The sequence below is a fragment of the Sus scrofa genome, chromosome 13 (genome assembly GCF_000003025.6).
Source record: "Sus scrofa isolate TJ Tabasco breed Duroc chromosome 13, Sscrofa11.1, whole genome shotgun sequence".
NCBI lineage: Eukaryota > Metazoa > Chordata > Mammalia > Artiodactyla > Suidae > Sus > Sus scrofa.
Window position 1 is genome coordinate 169,850,327 of NC_010455.5, and position 21,480 is coordinate 169,871,806.

General features: G+C 33.3%; 1 protein-coding gene across 5 annotated transcripts in view; it reads right to left on the reverse strand.

Moving 5' to 3' along the window:
* Positions 1 to 21,480, reverse strand: part of CADM2 (cell adhesion molecule 2) — a 1,071,168-nt gene that overhangs the window by 168,380 nt on the left and 881,308 nt on the right. For all 5 annotated transcript variants that reach the window (XM_021071360.1, XM_021071358.1, XM_021071359.1 and 2 more), the window contains 2 exons: positions 16,450 to 16,602; positions 14,137 to 14,274 (listed from right to left, as the gene is read on the reverse strand). In XM_021071360.1, coding sequence (XP_020927019.1) covers positions 14,137 to 14,274; positions 16,450 to 16,602 — 291 coding nt within the window. The remainder of the gene's footprint in view (positions 1 to 14,136; positions 14,275 to 16,449; positions 16,603 to 21,480) is intronic.

Here is a 21,480-nt window from a genome sequence, read left to right on the forward strand (position 1 = left end):
AAATCATGATGATCTGTAGCATGCGACTCAGCTAGGGGTGATTAAACCTCAAGAGGTACTTGACCCCTCACTGCCTAATTTCCAAGGTGACAAGCAAGAAATTTTATGCCCAAGCAGAACCTATGTAGTTTATAACCTGTTTCAGATTCTCTGTCATATAACTTAATGTGATTTAAAACCTTAAAGAATTCAAAAAAATTGAAATAAAAACACATGCTTGAGCATACACACATGTATACCCACATACACATGCATGTACACACACGTACATCCTACAGTAAGTTCTAGTAAAGCCACAATTTAGCCAGTCTAAGGAGAAAGCTTCATTCATGATGAATAGAAAAAGTGTGCCAAAGGGAGGAAGAACCAGATCACTGAGTGTACTTGTAGACAAAGGAGGTAAGTAACTATGAAGCCAATTAGTGAACTCTACATTCAGGGAAAAATCGTTATGCCTATAAATAGGTTTCCTTGTGCGTCTTTTACTTGGCAATGGTCAGAACCTTACTGTAACCTCTTGTCACTTGAGAGTAGGTTGAGTGAAACTACCACAAGTGATATTAACCACAAATTTAGACATGAGAAGCTAACTTTTACTAGTATCCTTTTCTAAGAAAATATTTTATATTTTGGGCACTATCTCCTTAAGCTGAACCCAAAAGACTAAACCATCTAATAAAATTAAAAAAGAGAACCAAAAAAACACACACAAAAAGACTACACCCTCTGACTAAAATAAATAAATACACACACACACACACACACCACACACACACATTTGACTCTAAGCCTGATGCCTCCTCAGAGTAGTCACTATATTTGTATAGATTATAATGTCTTCTCTTAAAGATTGAAAGATTCATTTTCTATTTAAAAAGGTATTTTATTGCAGGCCTGAAAGATGATAAAAGATGGCAGGAAAAAATTTTAAAAGCTTATCCGTTAGAGTAAACTCTGTGAGAAAATTAAAAAAAAAATCTATATACATTTGAGTAAATTCTACAAGGAGTAGACAAGTGTGAGTCCTTTGAAATACTTTGGGTGATGCAATTTTCTAGTCATCAAACAATTTATTGTATGGAATCCTTTAGAATTCAACACATGTAAGAAAAAAATAGGTTGATGCCCCTCATCAATGTATTGTGAAAATAAGTCATTTGCATCAGCAAAACATCTGTAATGTGAAATTAGCTTTCCAAATAAATCACAATGTTTCTCTCTATCATGTACTACAATAGTTTTGTTGATTATTTTTCAATAGGTTATCTTATTTTTCAAAGAAACATGTCATTTTTGAATTCCAATTACCCAGTAGGACATTCACAAGGTTCAATATAATTCATGTATTCAGAAAATAAAGAATAATTTGGAATTTTAATTTTGTTTCTCTCTTGCTTTTTTACTTTGTTTTTCTTTTTCCTTCCACTATTTTTCTCCTTTATTATCTTTCTTATCTTCCACTCTTAATTTTTATACTCCTGTATGGTTTTTATACCCAGTGCCCGGGACAGTGTCTGGAACACCTCAGATGCTTAATAAGTCTGTTTTAAATTGATTTTAAAAAGTCTATATTCAGTCAGGCACAGCATTCTTTTCCTTCTAATAAGTAGAATCATTGTAAATATGCATACCTTTTGAAGCAGTTGTCAATTTGTCATTGCTTTTCTATGTACTGAATCTCTTATTTAATTCACTTATCATTACCCTAGGAAAATGTGAAGATGTCATTAGTCTAACCTCTGAATAAGTGAGCAGTTTCTGTTTTGGAAGAGTATAAAAGCTAGAGATAGATGACCAAAGATGATTGAATAGACACATTAAATGTAAATAAATAATTTTTATGTGTTGTTATGGATGTTTTTAAATCAGATATACACATACTGATCCCTAGTGCAGCCAACTAGGGATCAGAGTTCAGAGTTCCATGCACCAGAACTTTTTAGATGTGGGATTTCAGATATATTTAACTGTAGATAAAAACTGTAGATTTAAAAAAACAAACAAACAAAAAAACCTGTAGATATATTTAGCTGTAGATAAAAATTAAGGAAAAAAAGTGAATTTAAAAAACAATTAAAATAAAAATACATCAAGCTACTATTTTGTTTTAAATTCCATCCATACATGGTTTTTCCAAATAAAGTTCATAATGAAAAGAGGAAGAACATAATTTAAAAAATGCTTAGAATTACAAGGTTAAAAAATTATCAAATAGTTCCATCTCCTAGAGAGGGAAAAATTAAATAAATTGTGAATATAACATAGTCAAGAGGAGAAATATAGATTTTTTCCTATGAAAGAAATAACAGGACAAGATAGACAAAACAATTTGTAAGGATGAGTAACAGAAGACTATACAAAGATGATATAATAATTTATGGGTCAACATTGTGAAAAGACATAAGTATAAAAAGAAATCAGAGGGGAACTCTTGGAATATCAGGGTAAAGAACTCTGTAAACTGTCCAGTGAAAGAATAAGAATTGGTAAAAATTATTTAAATACACACACACACCTAGGACTCTAAAAATTGTGCTAAGACCATATAGCAAATGAAGAAATAATTATTCAAGAAAATGCATTAAGTCTTAGTAAGACAAAGTGGAGTCTGTGGTACTTATATCATGTTTTGCTCCTTACCTCTACCTCAACTCCAATTTATCATGAGAGAAGTTTGACTCCTGACGAATGTGACCCAAGGATGAGCTTATCCTCCCTGCCAGCTCCCAATCAGAGACTCAGTATTTTCTCAGGAGTGGCAGGTAACCATCATTTTGTATTCCCCTTACTCTTGCTCTTGGTTGAAGATTAAATCCCTAGGGAGTGTAGGTAAGGGCTCTCTTCCTCCACCCAGTCACAACACATAGGACAAGAATACAAGGACCTCCATAGTTCTCACTCAGTTCACTTATGGAGTAGAGGTTTTAAGCCAGAGTGGCAAGCCAAGAAGACCAGAAGCTCCCACCGCTAGCCTGCATCCTGCTTGTAAAGTCGGAGTGAGTGTCATTTCAAAAGAACTAGGGCATACCACTAGTTCAGTGAAAATAGTCCATCCAAGTGACTAAATCCATAAAAAAGCAAACAATAAACTACATGGTGAGATCAGTACCCAGAATTGCTCAATATATTAGCTAAATATTTCATTTTTAACAAAAATTATGAGACATGAAAAGTAACAAGAATATGTAACTCCACTGCGAGGAAAAAAACCACAAACATTTAAAACTTTTAGGAAGAAAGTTCAAATGATTCATCATAAACATTTTCAAAGAACTAGAGTATAAAACATTTCAAGAAGTGAAACAAAGTAATTGTGAACATTAATGAAAAGAAAGTATAAAGGAAGAACCAAATAAAATTTCTGGAATTAAAAAAATAATAATAGAGGATTTAACAGTGGTTATGAACTAAAAAAGGTACAGCTTAATACTGATTATTCTGAATAATACCAATTATTAATCTGAGGAAAAGGGAGAAAAAAAATAATGAGGATAAATTAACAAAGCTTGGGGAAAAAATGGGAAAGCATTAACTACAACACTTGTGTAATAAGAACACAAGATGAAAGGAGAGAGGAAAAGGAGTGACAAAACATTTGAAGAAAGACTGATGCAAACTTTCTTAACTCAATGAAAAACATTAGTCAACACATCCAAGAAGCTCAATGAACTTTAAGTAGCTTAAATGCAAAATGATGTATATCCAAACATATTATATTAAAAATGACAAAAACAAAGAAAAAAATCAATCTTGAAAGCAGGAAGAGAAAAATAGCTTTTCACAAAGGGACTCCAAAAATATTAAATATTAACAATTGAGTTATCAAAAACAATGGAGACCAGAAAACAGAAAGTGAAATGATCAGCCTATATCAATAATAACAGTATGTGTCAATTAATTAGAAAAATGTAACAATTACAAGTATATATACAAACACAAGTATTTTTAAAAATGTATCCAGAGAACAAGAATCAGAAACCACAAAACCTAGCAATACTTTTCCTAGGTATATACCCAAGAGAAATGAAAGCATACTTCTACACAAAATCTTGGACCTAAATTTTCATATCAGAGTTATTCATAATAGCCAAAAAAAGTGTGAAATCCAAAATGTTCATCAACAGATGAATGAATAAATAACATAGAGTAGATGCATACAGTGGAATATTATTCCACAGTTAAAAAGAATGAAGTACTGATTTAGCCATAATACATAAGAATCCTGAACATTGTGCTAAAAAGCTAGTCATAGTAGTCCATATATGGTATGATTTAATGTATATGAAATATCCACAATGGGCAAATTTATAGAGATGGAAAACAGATTATTTATTGCCTAGAGGTAGGGAGAGGATGGGGGAAAATATGGAGTGACCACCAACAGATATGAAATTTGTTTAGGATGATAAAAATGTAAAATTGATCGTGGTAGGCATTACATAATTCTGTGAATTTACTAAAAAACACTGAATTGTATGCTTAAAGTAAATTACATCTCAAAAAAGCTATGTAAAAGTAAATAAAATGGCTAATTTCATGCTTTGCTTTAATTTAGGAGGAGTACTAATAAGTAACTTTGAAGAGTTATTGATTGAAGAGGAAAAAGTGAAGAAAAAGTAAAGACTGGTCACTCTCTTGAAAGATAAAAACTGCATATAATGACTACTTTCAAGAAACAGAGTATTTAGTATTCAAGCTAGTAAATAAAATAGTGGACAAAGAAGAGAGAACTTTATGATCCCACTCTATACTGCTATCGAGAAATCTCAGTAATATAATCTATCTCCATAATTCCCCATTACCAATGCAATTGGAAGAAATATTACGAAGGCATTTAAATACTGCTTCAGTAAGATGTCAATTAGGACATAATATTATGAAAAAATATTTGAATCTAATGACTTTTATTGATCAAAGAATTAAATAATTGTTTCAGAAACATCTGATTCATAAATTTTATAAAATATCCTCCTGAGTCCCAAGAATATCATTTGCTAAAGTTGTTGGGAACAAGAACTTTTCACTACATATCCCACACATGAAAAAATATAAAACTAATGAATGGGAAAGGAATTTTTCTTATTATACAAAGAAGTCATAAGTATCTTTTTGAAATAACCTAAGGAAAATTTGAATAGGGATTGAGTCCCTCCATCAGCAGATGTGAGCTAAAAAGCTAATAAATTTGAATATTTATATTATTATAATCTCAAGATTTCTTATTGGGTGATGATTCCTCAATGACTGAGGTATGCACTTGCTTTAACCCTTAAGTTAAAAACACTGATTAAAAATATGAATGAACAAGGAAAAACATCATTTTGTTGATACAATGCTCATTCTTCAACAAGTGCAATTCAGAGGCTTATATTTATTTATCTCATTATATACATGCTAGAACTTTTCTTTCTATTTCCACAGCACTGAATTTCTGTGGCTAAATATGATAATTTCTAACTTTGAAATTAGTAGAATTATTAATCTAAAATATTTTTTCAAAGTGAGTATGGGTACATTTCATACTTATATTCATCCTTTTAAATTCATTACATCACTTTTTTTTTTTTCTTTTTTGGCTGCCCCCAAGTCATATGGAAGCTCCAGGGCCTGGGATCAAATCTGAGGGAGATCTGTGACCTATGGCACAGCTGCAGCAACACTGGTTCCTTAGTCCACTGCACTGGCCTGGGGATCAAACTTGGTGCCTCCACAGAGACAAGCCAGATCATTAACCCATAGCACCATGGCAGGAACTCCTCATTATATCATCTTAAATAAGCAATCAGGCAAAATTAAAACACGTGACCACTGAAATAAAAATACCATTTTTCTACATTTCAAAAATAAAGACAAAATAACTTTTGCTTCCAGCTTAGCGGAATAGTAAAGCTGGATTTATCTCTTAGCTGAAAGCAGAAGTTTTTAAGATAGTGAACAGTATAATAATGCACAGTTATAACAGAAGGAAAACAAATGAGAGGAACTCTAAAAATTTGTCCTTGCTTAATGCTTTGAGATATTTTGTAGGCTGTGGTGCCCTCATGCAGAACCTGGCACCCTCCATCAGTAAAGCTGATGGAACTGCGTATCTAAGAAGGACAAAGTAGCTAGAGTTTGCAGGATGGGGTATCAAAAAGGAAAGAGATACACAGCGAGATAACTCCAGATATCTGCAGAGTCCCCCACAGTATTTGGCAAGATAATTATTGATCAGTTTATCTGTGTGAGGAAAGTGAGGCTAGGACAAGAACTATCAAAAAAGATTAGACGAAAGAGTACATGATGCCTACACAGAACTGGGAACAGTGCCTGTTCTAACCAACATGACTGAAAAAAAAAAAAAAAAACCTGATAATTGGTACCCTGGGCACTCAGAGGATTTCACCTTAGTAATGAGAACTAAGTAATTCTTAGAATAAAAGCTGCTCTGGTCCCATCTAAAAAATTTAAACGAAGCTCTGAAAGGATTAAATTCTAAGTTACTTAACCAGACCAAATCTTAAGAACACTTATAGAAATATGAGAATATTCCGTACCAGAAAGGTAAAATTTACAGTATCAGGAATCCAATCAAAAACTATTCTATATTCAAAGAAGCAGGGAAATGCTATCTATAATGAGATCAATCAATCTATTGAAACTGACCTGGAAATAATACAGCTGAGAGAAGGAAAAGACAAGGTCACTGAAAATGGAAAATTACTTAAAGTACATTCAAAATCTAAAAAATGTGAAATTTATGGAAGTAATTCTTTGTGATCTTGGATTAGGCAAAACTATTTTACACATAATACCAAAGCATGATTCATAAAAGTAAAAATAATAATAATAATAATACAATTAAAAAGTTGGATTTCAATGAAGTAGTACAACCAATTTTAATAATAGTTTGGAAATGTCTTTAAAAATTACATATATATCTACCATATGACCCAATCATTCTGCTCCTAGGCATTTATCCGAGATAAATAAAAGCTCAGGTACATACAAAGACTTATACCCAGGTGTTCATGGTAGATTTTTTGCAAAGACCCCAAATGGATAAATATAAATAGAGATACATACAATAGAACACCAGTTAGCAATAAACAGCAACAACCCTTATACGTGCAACACAGATGAATCTCAGAATATTTATCCTGATAGAAATAAGTCAAAAAAGAAGAGTTCATACTATATGATTTGATTTATACAAAATTCTAGAAAATATAGAGTAATCTATAATGACCTAAAGCAGAAGAGTGGTTTCCTGGGAGTGAGACAGGGAATGGGCAGAGAAGATCAGGAGGAAGGGATTATGAAGGTGTCTGAACAAACTTCCATGGATAATGAATATGTTCATTATTTTGATTGTGGTGATGGTTTCATCACTACATACACTTGTGAAAATATACCAAACTACATACTTAAAATATGTGTAGATTGTTTCTTGTCTATCTCAATAAAGTTGTTTCTAAAAAATCAGTAATTTAATAAAAAAAGTTTCAAAAAATTTTTTGATGATCCTTTACTTTCATCAGCCATTCACATCCAGATGAAACAACTGTTTTCTCTCTTTCCATGAAGATGTCTTATGTCTATGGAGTCTTGAGAGTGTCTTGAAGTAATACATTCAATAGTATTCAGAAAACTCCAAATTGTGTGCGTGCACACACACACACACACAAACCCCTCACTGGTATTACTCATGCTATTTATTTTTCTTATTTAATATGGGGTTCAGTGTGATCTGATTTAAATAGCAAGGCCACTTTCAAAGTGGTTAAGTTTGAACAAAAGAACACAAAAAATCATTGATTTATGGTGTACACTGTAAGTTTAACACTTTCAACTAATCCTTATATGTGACAGAAAACTTAGGAAACACAAATATCTCCTTTTTATTCTCTTTAGTGTTTAGCTTCAAAGGACTCACTGTCTCTGTATTATGTTAATATTTCACTCATTTAAATTAAGGTTTTGTGCAACTGACATTAAATGGAGCATTAGGCAAAAACTAGTTTTGTATAATCAGATAGAATGTTTAAATTAAGCATATAATCTACCATTTCTTAAAGCAGATTCCATGGACTTCAATGCAAGAAACATAAAACAAATTTTTGACCAAATGGTCAAAAAACACTGCTACAATGTTAGCCAATGGAATTTTTGCAGTAGTTCTCAGAAATGTTAAAGCACTAAAATACATTTTGATTCAGTTTTAGAAACCCTCCTTCTAAGAGTAGATTCCTGAAAGACACAGGATATTGAATCATTTTCTAAATTTAGTAGATTGAGACCACTTTCCTTTCTTTTTTTGAATATCTATTAATACTTGGCTTACTGGTCTCTAATTCTACAAATTTTCAAAGTATGGGGGGCCTATGGTTGGACAGAAGTACTTAATAAATATTTGGACTTACAGGCATGACATACAGGAATCTTCAATTTTAAACTAGTACTTCAGTTGATTCTAATCTAAGTAGTCTAAAGGCTACCATCTGAGAAACACAACATTCAGAAATGCACTCTTGTTTCCAAATGCTGAAAAAAAATTTACTAAGTAGCTTACAGTGAAATTACACTATATTTAGCCACCTTGAAAATGAGCTGCTGCATTATATTAATACGGAAGTGTATGACAATAACCCTGTTCACATAGGGAAATACAGCTAAAGTCAGCTTAAGCTTGATGGTCAAACATTTTAAACAAACCATGTATAATAAGTAAATGACACTTGTAGAATACAGGCAACGCTATTACGTACTGGTAAGCTTAAACGACTCCCAATAAAGGCAGGCTTTGATAGATATGCAGGTTAATACACAGCATGATTCTCGGGGGCAGGAGGAAGTATTGAAAAGACTTCGGTTGGAAGTGTCCTCCTCACATAAAGGGTGATCATTATTTTAAAAACCTAAAACTAAATTGTCATTCACTAGGTGATAATAGACCTTTTATTATCCCTTTCTTAAAATCCCTTTCTTAATCATAATTCACCTAATTCCAAAAACCTGCCAGGCTTAACCTTTAAATTCTCTATAGTTACTTCAACCTCAATTATTGAAGGTTATTCAACCCTAACCAAATCACTCAGGCACCCAGATCGTGCAGCTTTGACCTTTTTTTGCTCCATCTCTCAGAATCACTCAGCAAGGTCACCTGAAATTTATCTTCTAAGTTCATCCCTTTTTAAAAAATTCCATTTCATCCATTAGTTCAGGGCTTTACTAGCTCATGATTGGAATGTCCTTTAAATAGTGTTCCAGGCTTCAGCTTTCCTCCCAAACCCAAATGCTGGGTCTTGGAATATTCAAGTCCAGTCTTTGCCGGTGGAGGTGGGGGTGACTGTGAGAAATAAATCTTTCTGCCTTTCTGGATCTCAGTTTCCCATTATTACTGCAGAATAAATTACTATAAGCTTAGTGTCCTTAAGCAATATACATTTATTTTCTCACAATTTCTATGGGTTAGGAGACCAGGTAGGGCTTAGCCCAATCCTCTTCTCAGTGTCACCAGGCTGAATTCAGTGTTGGATGCAGCCATGATTCCCATCTAAGTTTGATGGTCCTCTATAATTAACTCACTGATTGTTGGCAAATTTACTTCCTTGATGCTATATGTCCAAGGTCCCCATTTTCTCACAAGCTATCACAAGCTATCAGCTCCTAGAGGTCACCCGCACTTCTTTGTCACATGGCCCCTACAGGCAGTTCACACATAGCTATTTGCTTACTTCTAGGTCAGGAGGGAAATGTTTGACTCTTCATTCTTTTATAAAGATCTCATCTCATTATCCCAGGCTTCCCTTGATGATGATCTCCCTTTGATGAGCTCAAGAGGGACCCATAAATATATCTGTAAAATCCCTTTTGCCATGTAAGGTAACATGATCAAGGCAATGAAATCACACATATTTACAAGTTCTTCCTACAGTCCAGAGGAAAAGATTATACACAAATGTAGGTCATTGAGGGTTATCACAGAATTCTGCCTAATACACTCATGTAAAAGCTAGTTAGCTGGAAAATCTTAAAGACATTATGATTAACTGCTCAAACCACAAATGACTAAACTTATCTATGGAATGGAAAGTTTATGAAAGTTCTCAGGAAGCTGATAGATTGAGGAAGACAAGGCACATTTTTTCCTATACTAAATGGCAAATATTCAGACTCCCTTGCTACACAGAAGATTAAAAGCTGCAGTGAAACCCCTTGCAGTTTTGAATACAGAGCTGCCCAGAGGCACCAAGGGGATTTCTGAGTCAGACTCATAGGAAGTAAAGGACAGAGTTAGATGAAAACTATGATTGTTCATTCCACCGATTAAAGCATATAGAAGAATATGTCTCACCACTGTCTGCAGAATAAACTCCAAACCCCTAAATCTGGTATAAAGGATCTTCCATGACTTAATTGGTCTCTGCCTTCCTGTTTACCTCTCACGTCTGTGTCACACAGAAAGCTTCAGTTCCATTAAACAATCACGTGCTTTTACTCTGCATAAACAAATGGTTCCTTCCTTTAGAATGCTCTTTCATCTACTTTTACCCACAACCAATCCCTGCATTGTTTAATATCCTTTTATTCATTAACAGATATTTATTCAGCATTCATCAATGAACTGCTGCCTTCTTCACCTCTCCCTCAAAATCTCTGCTTCCTCTTCTGTACAAAAAGCATAGCCAGTTCACTTGTCTTTTACTAAACCTATTAGATCTTATGTTTATACGTACCTTAAAGGAAGAATTCTTTTTTGTTTACATTTCTAGGACAAATTCAAGGATTGTTACAACTTGTCAATCATGGTTTGCTCAAGGTAGTAATAATAGTGATAATAATAAAATCTAAAATAAATTCAGTGATTCCTTATACTGTAAAAATACATATTTGCTCATAAGAAATCCTTGGAGCAGCACTTTGAGGCAAACTTTATAATTCTCATCTGGTAGATTAAAAAACTAAAGTTTAGAGACAGAGGTAAGATTTTTATGTAAATTACTGATAGTTCTCACTGTTATATTCTCTGTGCAAAAGTGGTCCCCAAACAGGAGCCTGACCATCACTCACACATTCAACACACTGCTAAAACTACATGTTCTCACATTCCAACCTAGATCTTCTCAATCAGAAAATTTGGGGTCAGAGCCCTATAGTCTGGGATTTAACAGACCCTGGAGGTGATGATGATGCCTACTGAAGTTTGAGAACCACTGCTCTATGATCTAATATGGAAGCATCCTGGAGAAGAAAATGTGATCCACTAGGACTTTGAAACAACCCTCCCCCAGACCTGGAAATTAAATTCATATATTAGATAATAATAGGGAAAAAGTTGTACATCTTGAAATGTACTCATCTTGAAATCAGGGATCACTTTGAAGGTCCTTATCTCTGTCATATAAATCTGAAACTTAACACAGTGTCAATATGCTGAACTGGCTAAGGCTTAGTTAAAACATAAGGAAAATAATTATTTCCCTTGAGTATAATAACCACTTTGAGATTTAAACATTGTTATACATTCCTCTTTATAGGAAAATATTCCTAATAACTGGTTTTATCACCCCAAAGGAATCTTAAACATCTCCAAGTCAAGGTTCTTGCTTTCTTCATTGGGGTATTCACTCACGGACCATAGAATGCTGTGTAATTGGAACACACTTTAACACTTTCTTATTCAATTGAATTTAATCATGTTTGATTAGCTTATCTTTTCCCATTGCCTTAAACTAGGGATTGTCTTTTTTAAAAGTGTCTAGTGATATTATGGTAAAAAACTGTTACATGATAATAGAAAGTCAAGTTTGGATTTCTGAAAAGACAAAAGTGCAAGATAAGGATGGAGCATTCCTTTCAGTAAGGCCATGTCAGCTGAGGGATTTTAGGGTGAACTTTCACTTAGCATACCTTGAGCATAGAAATAATAATGACTGTGCATTCTCTGTGGAGTACTGACCACAGCATATTTTCATGGACACCTATAAAAACAGTTTAGAGCATCCAGGAAGTTCACCATCTAATTGTGATGACAAACTGTATAAACATGCAAAGTAAGGGTTATAAACAAATAGAAGACCATACCAAAAAATGCAAGTATAGGAATAATAAATGTTCTATCAATGGCCGTGCCTTGAAGAGCATAGGAAAAAAAGCTTCACTACTTCTAAAGAGAGCACAGTCCATACAATGATTCTGTATACCATTTTGTCTTGATTTTTCATTTGTCTTGACTCAGATGATTTTAAATTATGGTGTTTATAAGATCAAAACTTCATGTTTTTACATATAAACAAAAGTCTACTCTCTACCTAGTTTATAAACAAATCTGGCCTTCAGAGTAGAAGCCAAATTTGTCAAAAATTAAGATATCTTATAAAAATATTTTTATGAAAACATGTATTTTTATAAGGCTACTATTTTAAAAACAGTCAATATTAATGACTAGTATATTAGCCTCTGAACTCCTTGAGGATATATTTATTTGAAACACAAATAAAATAGCAAGAAATTAAGAGGAACTGACTCATTAATTATGTCAGAATTCTGAAAAGGGATACATTGTAGGAAATAAAACAATTTAACTGAAGGAGAGTATTTAAGAAGCACATTCTAGCTTAAACCAACCCTTTCGCATAGAAAAACATCCACTGCCTGGAGCCTTCTTATAGGCCAAGGAAATCGGATTTTAAACTTATCCTACAGGTTAGGGCTTTCAATCAGAAGTGCTTAAACAGAAAGAGTGGCTGGATCAGATCTTCGTCATAGTAAGATAACTCTGGAAGCAGTGTAGAGGGTCTATTTAGAAAAGCTCTAACCAAGTCCAGACATTTAACACACATACCTAAACCAATATATCCTAAAGGCAGATTTAGAATGGATGTTACAGAACCCTGGCAGAATATAAGAGAAAGTTTAACTTAGCATAGCAATGTGTCTAACTTGTGTCTTGGGTGCTTGTATTTCTCCAAATTTAGACTAACAAAATGTATTTGTTAGAAGTTCTGAAACAAAGCTCATGAATAGGATAAATTACAGATAGGTCCCTATTTGAGAAAAATATATACATAGAGAGAGAGTTATTAAAATAGAAAACAGATAGAATAATTGTATGGATTATAAACCTATAATTTCTTGATAATACATGTAATTCTATCTGTTCTGCCTGCATGACTGGGTAAGGTTCTTGAATTAATTATAAGTTAAAATAATCATAATGATGAGAGATAGCATAAATCTATCTCTTAGAAGATTACCTTGAGAATAAAACATATTACTATATACATAGGTAACACTTTTAACAAGCATCGTAGATGATTCTTATACTTGGGTTTTAATGTGCCTGTAATATCAGGTCCAAGATATTTGTATGTGGGGTAAAAAAATAAATAAATGAATAAATCACTACTTACCTTACTAGCCATCTTCCTTATAAACTTCATACCCCCCAAAAGAATGTGTGTGTGTGTGTGTGTGTGTGTGTGTGTGTGTGTGTGTTTAGGTGTATGAAGCAAGAGCAGAACTATGCCTAATATTTACATTTCTGTGCATTTTTACCAAAACAAATACATTTTTGCCCTCTGTGTGAACTACTAAAAAACAGATTTATTGATGTTTAGCTAGGTTTAATCTTAGAACTTTGTATTTTCAGAAATAAACAAGTTGAAGAAATAATTTATGGAGTATCTCCATCCATAATCTAAACAATATAGATGAGCTCTAAAATAATCATATATCTTTCCTTAGTGCCTGTTATTGTCAAGCATGAATCTACATGCCTTTTTATTTTTATTTTTGGCCATGCCTCAGCAGTGACCACAGCCTATGCAGTGACAATGACAGATCCTTAATCCACTGTGCCACAAGGAAATTCCCTCTATGTGCTTTTTATTCTATTAACTCATTTAATTCTCCAACTTTCCTTCTGGGTATATATTATTTTAAAACCTGAGTTACATAAGAAAAAAAATGGGGCACACAGAGGTGGTATTAACATACCTGTAAAGTTACCTAATTTAAGGTAAAGCTGATTCAAATTACACTTCGTCAGACTGTGGTTTGAAAAAGAAAATAGAAAAATATGCCATGGATCTAACACTTCACACTAATTTCAGCACATTAATTTTGATTTGGAGACTTTTCCTCATTCCTTACCTTTAATCTCTTTGTCATTTTTGAACCATCTTATATCAGCTGCAGGTTTGCTACCAGATGTTTTACAAGTCAACTGCATCAAGTCTCCCTCCATAACTGGTGATGAAAATCCACTAATTTGAGGCTTCTCAGGAACACCTGAAATTTAAGCACATGAGTGAAAGGAACATTAATCTCTAGAGTTGATTTGTTTTTGTGACTATTACTTTTACAAACAAAGTTAGACTGGGTGTTTAACTGATAATAACTTTAATCAAAAATAATAAACTGCTGTATAATAAAATGAATTACTTAAAATGTATAAATTAAATGTACATATACACACACATACATATGTGTAAGTCTATATGCGTATTGTGTGTATTATCCAGAAAACATCTAAAATGCCTTTAGTTTAAAGCAGTTTTTTAAAATGAAATTTTACCTTCAAAAATACTCTTTGTAAATCTTAAAAACAACCATTCAATATATCTTAAGATTTACCTGTACAGGGATTTAAGAAAGTAGATTGTTTGCATTGAGGGGGAAGAATCTGCAAAGCACATTTCTTCCTTCTTTAGCAAATTGTGATTTAACCAAAATAGCACCTTTTATACCTGATTTCGTAATTCTAAAAGCTTAAAAAGATATTGTTATCCTCTCTGTACTTCGTTCTAGAAAATGCATTTTGGAGTAAGGGATTCATCAATAATTGCAACTATACGTTTCTGATTCTTCCAGAGAATGTTTCTTTATGTCACTTGTATTAGAAATGCAATTGTAGTTTTGTGGAAAATGATATGTATTATTTTTAATGCTAGCCACTTGTTACCTTTTCTAGTCCAAATCATTCAATGAATAAGAACATAACTAATATACAGAGATAGTACATGGGTGATTTAAATAACAACATTGTACATTTTAGAGGCAATAATACTCTGTTGCCATGACAGAGGTTTATTAAAATGTCTTCTAAAAGTATTCAGTAATAAAGGCAGAGTGAAAGCTTCTTGATTGTACTATTTAATTCAATTTGAAAATAAAATGTAAGAATGTTGGAAGGCACTGTAAAAAAATATGAACTAAAACAACAAGAACAGCAAAGATAAATGACAGATCAACATACTCCCATGAGCTGGCTAGCTTTTTTTATGTGTGTTCACTTTCATATTGCCTTTAAATATATATATATAATGTTACATTACCATTTAATAAACTGAAGTTAGCAAGCTCCCTATTCTTGGGGTCTCACTTGGCTCTCTATAGAATAGTACATTAACCTGTAATACTATCCTGAAATATTCCATTTAGTGGGTATACTTTGCCCTTAATGGTGAACTTGTGAAATATTTTTATAAATATTCCCAGGGGACATGCAAAGAAAAATATTTCATATCCTGTGTACAAAACCAACTCACTAGCAGGATTAACTTTAATATTCTCACCCAAAAGAACAGCATGTGTTAGTCCGTTTAAATGTAATTTTATGCCTTTATCTATCAAAAAAGGAAGGCAAGGTAAGGGTGAAAAAAAATCAATCTTTAAATTCCTCTAACTTGTTCAGTACACAGGTGTGTTTCAATGAACTGCAGCAATTTCAGTTGATTGGGCCACTGACGTCTGTGGAATCACAGAGAGAGCTAAGCTGCAACTTTATTTCCTTAGAATCTCTATGAATGTATTGCTTTTTGGTGTCACTATAACCTTTAGAAAAATGGACCAATATTTTGAGAATAAAACCACAAGGAATCTACAAACTGCATGCAAAAGTGACATGTACTTCATCTAGTATCTAAAAAAAATACAAAGGTAAGAAGCAAGAAGACACATAGAAATGTCAAGGCCATTTAAATACACTAAAATACACAAAGGGGTCATATTTAAAAGCCAAAAGATATTAGGGAAGATGTCATTATGGGACTAAAGATAAGATGCAGGAGTACCTGATAAACATGTTGAAGTCATTATGTTCATTTATTCTATCACTTTATAAAAGGATCACCATATAATACTGTATATATGTATATGGTGTGTGTGTATGAGTGTGTGTGTATATACATACATATATATTATATATGGGGGGGATTTGACACAAAGGAATTTAGTTGAAAATCAAGAAACCTGATGTCTAGTGCTAGCTAAGAAACAAAATGGCTGTGTGTTCTTGGGAAATCATACCGAATGTCACACCACCTTATAAAATGGGGAAGTGACTGATTGTTTTAAAACACCTTCTGATGATTTTCAAAGTGTATATTTGTTTTGGATCATGTTGCTGTAGCTCTACACATCTCTCTGGCTTGTGATCACATGTTGTTAGTCCCTTGCACTTACCCAGAACAGTGAGATAGGCCTTGGAAGTTTTGACAGGCATTGTAAATAAAGAACAGGTGTACTGTCCTTCATCAGAGAGAGACACATCACTGACGCTGATACTCAACTCATGCCAGGAAGCCCGAACCAGCTCAATCCTATTATCTCTTAATGCTGGAAAAAGAAAATATTAAAGATGTGAATAACATTATACAAAGTCATGTCTGTTGGACTACATATTTTTAGCACAACACAATAAACATTTTCTCTGGCCATATGCCTAAATCTTATTTCCTGAAACATTATAAAAGAGGGTTTAAATATACCAAAATATTTTATCAGATTTTTAAAAAAATCAAAGTAAAATTAAATGTTCCTTAGTGTTATCAGAAAAAAAAAACTTTGTAATTAAGTGATTGCATCTAGTAAACCCAATACTTTGGGTGAGGTAGATATTGATGGTGATAAAAATGGCCTTCCTCCACAAAGTCTTTCATGGGTTGCCAGTGCCAAGAAAAACGATAAACAAAAGAGTTCACTTCTCTGCACAAATAAATTTGTGAAAACTATGTTTGCGAACCTCCTTCTAAGAAACCAATAATGAAGCTTAGTATATTGAAAATTCTCCCCTGTAGAGACACCAGTTACACTTCTCTTAAAATAAGAGATGACTTTCAGCTGAAAAGTACCTTTAAGGTACCTGATGTTTCCATTTACTCTGATTGGTTGGTTCCTCTACTGTACTGTCTGTTAGTTATGTTCAATATATTCTCTGGTTCAAAGCATCTTTTCTATCACAGACCCCTTGTTTCACAGAATACCTCTTAGCAACTGGCTGATTTATGCTCCTTTTACTCATTTTGGGGGAAAAAATATGAAAAAGTTTACATATCAATATATATGTGTGTGTGTGTGTGTGTATAAGCACAGCTATGACAACTGGATTTAAGCAAGAGGCAGCTAAAAGAGTACTCAGAAAGGTGGAAAGAGGAAAGAGGACTGGTTAGAGACACTGGAACCTGAGGAACAACACAGTGCCTCCTAAACTGACTGCAAAAGACAACCGAGGCCCAGCTTCCCCCAACCATAACAGCAACACAAAGTAGCCTACGTAGACTCATTTTTATCACAGATAAAATGGGAGTCCCACTAGGAATTCTGGGAGAGACCAGGCCATGTGCAATGGGAATCAAGTTGGGGCATCACAGAGACTGGGCCACCTGCAAGGGGAATCAAGAAGGTGCATCAATGGTCATAGACAGCAATTTCTTTCTCCACTAGGCTGGAGGCTCTTCTTCCCTACTGAAAAACAGTGGCAAATTGGGCAGCACAGGCAGTGAGTCAATCCTTCTATAATAAGTACCCAGCCCTTGCAGTGATCGTCAATGAGTTAAAGTACCAATTATCCCCCCTAGAGCCATAAGAACCCTGACCTGGAAAGTTCGTCTACCCTCCTTAGGTGACACCAATAAGAGATAGGTGCAACTCCCAGTGGAAACAGACAACTCAAAGTGGCCAAATAGTGCCATAAAGACTCTGAAAATTAAATTATTGGTAAAACCATGGTTCACAAATATAACCCAGGACCTATGTGCTAAACCTAAAAAAAACGACTGCCTCTGGAATAGAAGATATAAATGGCATTCAGAATCTTCTAACACCTAGCCAAAATGTCAAGGACATGATTTAAAAAAAAATGCTAGTCACACCAAACACCAGGAAAATCATAACTTGAATGAGAAAAAAATAATCAACAGATGTTAATACTGAGTTGAGACAGATGTTGGAATTATCTGATAAAGAATTTAAAGATGCCATCATAAAAATACTTTAACAGGAAATTACTACTTATCTTAAACAGAAAGTAGAAAATCTCAGCAAAAGCACCAAAAGGAAATTATAGAAGCCCCAAATTCAATTACCATAAAAACTCACGGGATTGCTTTAATAGTACAATGAAGATGACAGAGGATAGAATTAGTGAACAGAGCAATATAATTCACCTGATCTGAAGAAGAAAGAGAAAATAGAATGAAAAAAAAACACACAAAAAACAAACAAAAAACAGAGTCTTAGGGACTTTGGGGACAATAACAAAATATCCTACACTAGTGCCATGTGAGTCCCAGAAGAAGACAAAGAGTGGAGCTGAAAGAATTTAGGAAATAATGCTCAAAAACTTCACAAAGTTTGGCAAAAGACATACATGCACAAAATTGAGAAGAGAAGCAAACTCAAATAGGATAAAACCAAAGAAGTCCATATCAAGATACAGCAAAATTAAACTCCTGAAACCCAAAGACAAAGAAAACATATTTAAAGCAGCCAGTGAGAAAGACGTATTACCAATAACACCAATTCAAATGACAATAGATTTCTCATTTGAAATTATGGAGCTCAGAGAGAGTGGTGCATTTTTCAAGTGCTAAAATAAAAGAGCAATTGATAGTGACTTCTTTCAGAAATCTTTAAATTAGTGAAACTAACTTTCAAGAATCAAGAGTAAATAAGTATATTTTTAGAAGAAGAAAACTAAGAACATGTTTTTCCAGCAGGTCTGTCTTAAAGAAAATTTAAAGTTCTTCAAACAGAAAAGAAGAAAAGAACAAGTGAGAGAACAAAAATATGAGTAAATGTAATATAGGTTACTCTTCTCCTGATTATCTGATGGTTAAAATAAAAGTTACACCATCAACTGATGCAGTGTTCAATGTGTGTATAAGGAATAGTCAAAACAAAAAGTGGCAGGGCAATGGGGCCTAAAGGAAGTAAGTTTTCCATATTTTACTAGAGGTGGTAAAACTGATAAACTATGATAAGTCATATATGTATAATATTTCAACACCTGGAAAAACTACTAAAATATATAAGGTGATACAGTCAAAAACTCTTTAAATCAACTAAGATGAAATCCATTTACACAGTGTCTTGAAATAAAGTAATAGAGAAAAGATTAGTTATTACTAATGTGTAAAATCACAGCACAAAGAATTCTTGTGATTATAGAACTGTTTTGCATCTTGAATGTGATGATGGATACATTAACCTACCCAAGTAATAAAACTGAATCAAACTACATGCACACACTCACACACATACAAATAAGTATATGTAAAACTGGTGAAACCCAGATAAAAAATTGAGGGACTATATCAATGTAATTTCCTTGTTGTGATATCTTTACAAGATGTTATCTGGGTGAAGGGTATATGGAATTCTCTGTAGTAATTGTCACAACTGGGTATGAATTTATAATAATAATTCAGTTTAAAATATTTTATGCACATTTGATGGAATAGGAGAAGTGGTTTGGATATCAAAGTTTAAAACCCATTATGTAAGAGGGGGGAAACACAAGAAAAAGAGGGGATCCCAAGTGCCACATAGTTTTTAATTGCTTCTATCTTTCCTATATGCTTTGTGAAAGCAGTAGACAATTCTAATATATAATATTGGGGAAAATTCTAAATTTTCAGGATTTTCAATATACTTTTTAAATATACTTTTTCAAGATCACCCTCCCACTTACTCTGCAATACACATCTTAGTGATTATAGTCCATCTATTACCATTCTTTGTTAACTCTAATTTCATAAGGGGACAGATTTGCAAACATCTTCAAAAATGGTCTTTATTGACTATAAAAAATATTATTGTGTTTGCAACTCCATTAGGTTACAGCAGATTTTTTGTAAAAATATCTATTTCATATCTATCTCCTACACTCCCTAATATATATGCCTTGTTCAGTTTCTAGAGGAAAATAGTGGGACACAGATTTGTCATTTCCCCAACAAGACTTCATGCTATATCAACCATTTTCAAATCTATGATTTATTTAAAAAAATATTTATCACATATTTCCTGTCTTTTAAAAAAATAAGTCACCAAAAGGGAAAACCTCAGGTTCCTGTGATGATACTATATGGGTAAGACGTGTTATTCACCCCCTGTGTTCAATTTCATTTCCTCTAACGTAAATCCCACTGACACAGAGACAGAGCTTACAATTTTCAGTGCATCTTAGCAAAAGAAATTTAACTCTCTTTTGGTCAGACTATTTTATGGAAACTATATAATATGATCAAAGTCAAACCAAATTACTCAATATATACAAATTTAAACCATTTGTGTGACGTAAAGCTAAAAGCACTGGCTTTGGAATCAAAAGATCTGCTTTAGACACTTATATGAAGTCAGGTTTCCTGTGGATAATAATTCCTAGCTGATTTCTCTCTTCGGCTCATGATGAAAACTGAGTACTATCATGTTATATGTAAAGTGTCTTAAAAGAAATCTACAATAATATATTAACATAATTTGGGTTTGTAATCCTGATGAGAACCTAAATATTTAGAGCCTGAATTGTCTCCATTGATTCAGCTTATCAAATCAAATAACTTTTTGAGGTTTTTTGTGATTACTACCAGCCTTGACTAAAAATAAGGCTCTAGAAAGTAGAATACCTGCATTTTAATGTAAGCTGTTACTACTTAGCCTGTGAATCCATATAAGTCATTTGTTGTGCACCTCAGTCAGCTAAGTGTTGGGTGGAAACAATAACTTACACTGAGTGAAAGTATAAGGATATGGTTTAGAAAAATGAAATATATGAATAATATTCAAAATCTGGAAACACATTACCACTAGTGAAGAAACTGACACAATTCATAAAGGGATTATTTATAGTATAAATTTCCTTGATAATTCATTCGCCAAAGAGCTGCCTAAGGTGATTCTCACTGGACCAAACATGTTAAATAAATCTTATACCCACAGCATTTATCTTTTCAAGTTTGATGTAATCTGCAGTTCACTTTATCACAGCATTTGGAGTAAAAAGGAACAAAGGGAAAATTTAGAAGTCCAAAGATGGATGTAATACAGCTCAAGCGATCCTGTGAGCAGGATCCTTGTCTTGCTCATCTCAGTACCTTGCACCTTCACTATCTTCGCAGGAGGTTTATAGTGAATTGAAACTGAGAGCCAAACTCTGTTTATGATAAGAGCAAGTGAAAAAGAACTCAATTGCAAAGTCCTCTTAGATACATC